Below are 6,132 nucleotides of genomic sequence, written 5' to 3' on the forward strand. Positions count from 1 at the left end.
GGTCCCGGTCTGGTACGGGCACAACACTGAGGGTTGTGATCCGTTGCCGGACACGAAAAAAGACAAAAAGGAAAAAAAAAAAAAGAAAACTTCCCAAATTTGAGGAAAATAATTTATACACCCAAGAAGCTAAATAAACTCCAAGTAGGATAAATTCAAAAGATTCACACACAGACACATCATAGTAAAGATGCTGAAAGACAAAGAGAGAGAAGCTTGAAAGCAATGATTCCTCTTATACCAGTGGTCCTCAATAAGATTAACAGCTGATTTGTCATCAGAAACCATGGAAGTCAGAAGTCAGTGAATGACTTAATTAAAGTGCTGAAAGAAGCTCACGATCAACAAAGAATTATGTATTCAACAAAATGAAAATGAAGACATACCATTATTTTTTAAAAACTGGAAGAATTTATTGCTAGCCAAACTTCCTTACAAAAAATACTAAAGGAAATCCTTCAGACTGAAATGAATGGACACTAGTAAGTAACTCAAATCCACATGAAGAAATAGAGCACTGGTAAAGGTAACCACATAGGTAAATATAAAAGGCAGCATAAGTATATCTTTTGTTTATAACTTTTTTTCTCCTATCTGATTTAAAAAGAATGCATAAAGCAATAATCATAAATTTGTGTTGATGGACACACAATGTATAAAGATATAATTTGTATGACAATACTAGCACAGATGAGCAGGGGAGGAAACAAAGCTAATAGTAGCAAAGTTTTGTATACTATTGAAATTAAGTTGACGTTTATATAAATTGCTCAGCATAGGTAAATACATAGAGACAGAATGTCAATTAGTGGTGGCATGGGACTGGAGGTGGGCACGGGTAGTGACTACAAACTGGCATGAGTTCTATTTGGGGTGATGAAAATCTTCTAAAATTACACTATGGTGATGGTTGCATGCTTCCATAAATTTATTAAAAATTGCATACTTTGAATGAGGGAATTTTATTGCATATAAATTATACTTTAAGCTATTAAAATATAAATATAATGATATAAGTATTATATGTTAATAATAATAGCTACCATTTATTGAATGTTCGCTACATGCTAGGCACTGTGCCAAATGCTTTATATACATTATATCATTTAATTTACTTTAATCCTCATGATAGGCACAATTAAATTAAATTGTGCCTGTTTAAGAGATATGGAAACTGAGTTCAAAGGAGGCAAAAGAATATAAAAGTTAAAAAGTGCAGGCTTTTACATAACAGGATGCTCAGCACCACTGATCATTAGAGAAATGCAAATCAAAACCACAGTGAGCTACCATCTCATACTCATTAGGATGGCTACCATAAAAAGAAAGAAAGAAAGAAAGAAAACAAAATAACTAGTGTTGGCAAGGATGTAGAGAAATTGGGACCCTTGTACATTGTTGGTGGGAATGTAAAAATGGTGCATTGGCTGTGGAAAACAGTAGGGAGGTTCCTTAAAAAATTTAAAATAGAACTATCGTATGATTCAGCAATCCCACTTCTGGGTATATATATCTATAAGAACTGAAAACAGTGTCTTGAAGAGATATTTGCACACCCATATTTATTGCAGCATTATTTACAATAGCCAAGAGGTGGAAACATCCTAAATGTTCATTCACAGATAAATACATAAAAAAAAATGTGATATATACATACAATGGAACATTTTTCCATTAAAAACATTATTCCTTAAAAAAGGAAATCCTGTCATATGATACAACGTGGATGAACCTTGAGGACATTATGCTAAGTGAAATAAGCCAGGCACAGAAAAACAAACACCACATGATTCCTTACATGTGGTATCTAAAGTAGTCAAATTCCTAGAAACAGAAAGTGAAAGGGTGGTTGCCAGGTGCTGGGGGAGGGGAAAATGGGAATTGTTCAATGAGTGTAGAGTTTACATTTTGCAAGGTAAGTTCTAGAGATCTGTTATGCAACAATGTGCTTATAGTTAACAATATTGTACTGTACAGTTAAAAATGGTTAAGAGGATGAATTTCATGTTATATGTTTTAGACGCAATAAAAAATAAAATAATATGAGTGTGTGGGCAAGAAAACATTGTACTGTTGCAGTTATGTGCACTTAATGACTGGCCTGAGCTGCATGGATCAGTAGGTTTCCACATGCCTTCCTTTTCTATATCTTTCCCACTCACCTTATGTTTGCATAGATAATGAAAGAAAGAAAAAAGGAAAGAAACAACAATCACAGTAACACGTTGAACTTTCAAAAGGAGGGAACAGAACTGTGGTTATGAGTGGTGGGAAGGGGGAAGAGGGAAGGGGGAGGGGAAAAAATAGATCAAAATGCATTTTAAAATAAGTATAACACTGGGAAATTTTATTTCTTCTCCTTATTTTCTGCCTTCATTTATCCCGCCTTCTCATGGCATTCTCCCTTCTTGGAAATGACCCGGGACACCTGACTTCTGAATGTAAATAGTCCAGGAAGCACCTCTCCGGCTTATCTTATGTTTCCTTACGCATTTTAAATGTCTTGTCTTTGCTTCGTTCTGGGCGTCTGCGTCTCTGAAGTCCCTGCGGGTGAGCGTGTGTGTGTCTGGTTCACGTGCAGGGGAACTTCAGACGCGCCGGCAGCAGAACCCCGGTGTCGCGGCGGGAGCTGCTGACCGTGCTGTCCAGACTGGACGGTTTGCGCGTGCGCGGCCTGCGCTTCACCGAGACGCAGCGGCTCAGCCTGGGCGACGTGGGGCTGGAGGAGGCCTCGGACGCCGGAAGTGGACGTCTAGCACATCACGTCGAGCTGTGCGCCTGCCCGCCTCACTACACTGGTGACTCGTGTCAGGTAGGAAAGTCCCCGCAGGGAACTTCTGCAGCTGTCCAGCACTGCCAGGTGGCTCGGGGTGCTCTGTCCGTGGCACCACGTTCTGCTGGGGCTCAGCTTAGGCCTCACCTAGACCGCCTTCGGGAATGAAGTGTGAAAAAGACGTCAGCGATGTCTGGACCTTCGCAGGAAAGCCGCGCGGGCTCTAGCTGCTGGGGTCGTAGAAATCAGAAGTAGGGAGTCCTCCCGTGGCCGTCTCAGTGTTGGAGCCACCGCCTTCCCGAGAGCTGACCCGGGTGCTTGGGCCTTTCTCTACTCCAGGGCCTCCCTCCAACCACCCCCAGCCCTCAGGAGAATTGAATTCCAGAGAACATACTGATTCTGTGAGGGGAAATCACGTTCCGATTTTCTAGCTCACAGCACGTCATCACTGAGATCCCTCAGGAGAATTGAATTCCAGAGAACATACTGGATTCTGTGAGGGGAAATCACGTTCCGATTTTCTAGCTCACAGCACGTCATCACTGAGATCCAGTTGACCTGAGTTGTCCTCAGGTGATTAAAATGAGCCATAACATGAAACTGTTTAATACCTCAAGCTTTAAATGTGTTCTGTCCCTAAATGCGGGGTGGGGGGAGCACGATGGGAGTACAGTTAGTAGGAAATACGTCATTCCGTGTATTCCATGCACCCAGTGTACGCAGACTGAGCAAACCCCTCACTGTCTTTCCTCCTCCCGCAACAGCAGAAAACCCCGAGGTGACCCGCACATTACAGTTGCTACTTTTCAAACCTGCCCCTGTTTTCTGGGGACGCCTGTCTTGCCACATTTAGCACACAGGTTGCCCACCTCCTTCTCCCTCCCCCCTATCTTTTTCTAGCCTGATTAAGACAGATAGCCCAAGGGAAGGAGGGGAGCCTGGTTTAGCAGCCTCAGGCCCAGGGCGTGTTCTTTGAGTGACTCAGCCTGTGATTTATGGCTGCAGGGTGCGGTGGGGAGAAGGTGGCGGCTGCCCCACCTCACAGGAATTACAGAGCAGTGTGCTCACCTGCAGGACTGTTATGTGCGCCCTGGCACAGGCTGACTCATGAGTGAAGTGGAAAGGTGGGGCCCCCGCCGCAGACAGCCTTCCTCACCTGAGTCAGGCAGGCCTGGGCACTGAGCAGGAAGGCAGGTATAAGAGGAGCAGGAGGCAGCAAGGGGTCCGTGTGCAGCCAGCAGGACGCCCAGGAAGCAGGATGCCCCCCACGGTGAGGCGGGCAGCCCAGAGCTTGGGATGGCTGTGGATCTTTGGGGCAGCCCTTGGGCAGTGTCTGGGATACAACTCACAGCAGCAAAGGGTAGTATTTCCTCAGCCTCCGAGTCAAAATCATCTGCAAGCACGTTATGTGGATGTTAGACCCAGCCAGGTAACAGCCCTTTTAAATTTTGGTTTGGGATGGGGACGTGTTCCCAGCTTTGTGACATTTTAAGTTAGGGTGATTAATGAGTAAATGGGTGGGCCGGGCGAGGGGCTGATGGCCTCCCCGTCGCGTTGACTGACAGTGTTTATTACAGTACCTGACAGATTGCTCTCCTGAGCTATTAACCGCAAACCCCATAAACATCAGCCCACCTGGAAAGGCCGAGACAGTCAAGAGCTTGAATGCTTGTGGGATGTTAATATACTGTGGAACTTTCTGCCCTTTAGGGAATAACCCAAGCCTTGGGACATAAGAGTCCAAGGCCTGTGGGTTTCCAAATTCTGCTTGGAACAAAATTTACCCACAAAGTAAAACATGAGAAACAGTGAAATCCATGCTTGAGAAAAGTGACCAAAATTTGAATAATACCTAACAGGCATGCTTCAAAATTTGCCAGGCATGAAACGTAAATTCTGCTCTTTTTCTTTAAACTTCCTGGATGTTACATGTTACAAAGAAATAGATCCTATGGCTACTGAAATAGCCCTGGAAACCGGGTAGGGACACAGTTTTAATCATTTGTACTACGAAAGTTTACTGGAAAATTTAACCTGAATAGTTTTCACTTTAAAAAAGCTTAATTAGTTACAAAACCCCTTTACTGAAATAATTCATTTTTCATTTAAAAAGTAAGTCTTCAATACAATCTGAATACTTGAACTGAATGTCTTGTAAAATGTAGTTTTGCTTGCTTTATAGAGGTAAGAATCTGATTATATTTCAGTAACTGACAAATGTTCTGAGAGTCACGTGATATATAATTCTTGCAGAGCATTTTTTCTGCTTCTAATCAAAAGCAAATTAAGATGGGTGATGTAATTTTAGTAGGGATAGACTATCCTCCCCCAAAACATGTTTAATTAATCATGGCTTTTACTTAGGCATGTTCATAAACTAACCAGATCTATTTGTTTATTTGAATAATTTGTTCTTTACCAAATACAATTATTGTATAAGTGGGTAATATAATATATGGTAGTAGTTATAAGGTAGTTGCCACTTATTAGTAGAGATTGTTTGTGGATATGATTGCACCAACACTGGCTACATTTTGTTCAGATGTATCACTCAGTTGTGCTTTCAGCAAAAAAAAACATTCCTTTCATATTTTGATTCTCCTTTAGACAAGCCTATTCATATAACACATAAAGTAATCTGATTTTTTGCAATGTGTTCTTTTGCCTGAACATGGTTCCTAATAATGTAAAGGAACATTATACTGGAAAATATGGTCTTGTTGTGTACAATCTGTATTCACTGGTAATTTTGGAAGGAGCTCCTGGCAGCAACTGGGAGGTTCCATTCTGGGGAGCTCATGAGGCTTCTGCCTAATCCCCCTCCCACCAGTCAGGTGGTTTCTTCCTCTCTTCGCTTGACCAGGTACAGGCCTTTATGGCTGTGGACAAATGAAAATGGACTATTCATTTCAAGATTTCCTTTGACTGCAGTCTCACAGTCTTACAGACATATGTGCTGTTTAAAGAGGATTAGATAAAATACTATCTTTTATCTTGAAATATTAATTTTTCCTGATGCTTTAAAGATAGGGCATATAGGGGATCTGATTTTAATCTGCTCACTAATTAGCTCTGCCAAAATAAAGAACATGTCTATAATTCTCTTTTTTAAAAAATTTTATTTATTTATTTTTTGCCACAAAACAAGTCTTAATACATTTTAACGGACTAAAATCATAGAAAATATGTTCTCTGACCACAATAACAGAAGGAAATTTAGAAAATTCACACATATGTGGAAATTAAGCAACACTCTCCTAAATAAACAATGAGTAAAAAGAAAAATCACAGGGAAGCTAGAGTACTTTGAGATAAAAATCAAAGCACAACACATCAAAATTTATAGGATGCAGGGCTCA

At 41.2% G+C, this 6,132-nt stretch overlaps 1 protein-coding gene across 1 annotated transcript in view; it reads left to right on the forward strand.

The window, feature by feature from the left end:
* The window catches only part of LAMA3 (laminin, alpha 3), a 93,046-nt gene that overhangs the window by 7,908 nt on the left and 79,006 nt on the right, over positions 1-6,132 (forward strand). Inside the window, exon 4 of the mRNA XM_008576644.1 lies at positions 2,582-2,812. Within this exon, the coding sequence (XP_008574866.1) occupies positions 2,582-2,812 (231 nt within the window). The remainder of the gene's footprint in view (positions 1-2,581; positions 2,813-6,132) is intronic.

The sequence above is a fragment of the Galeopterus variegatus genome, unplaced genomic scaffold (assembly GCF_000696425.1).
Source record: "Galeopterus variegatus unplaced genomic scaffold, G_variegatus-3.0.2 Scaffold1383, whole genome shotgun sequence".
Classification (NCBI taxonomy): domain Eukaryota; kingdom Metazoa; phylum Chordata; class Mammalia; order Dermoptera; family Cynocephalidae; genus Galeopterus; species Galeopterus variegatus.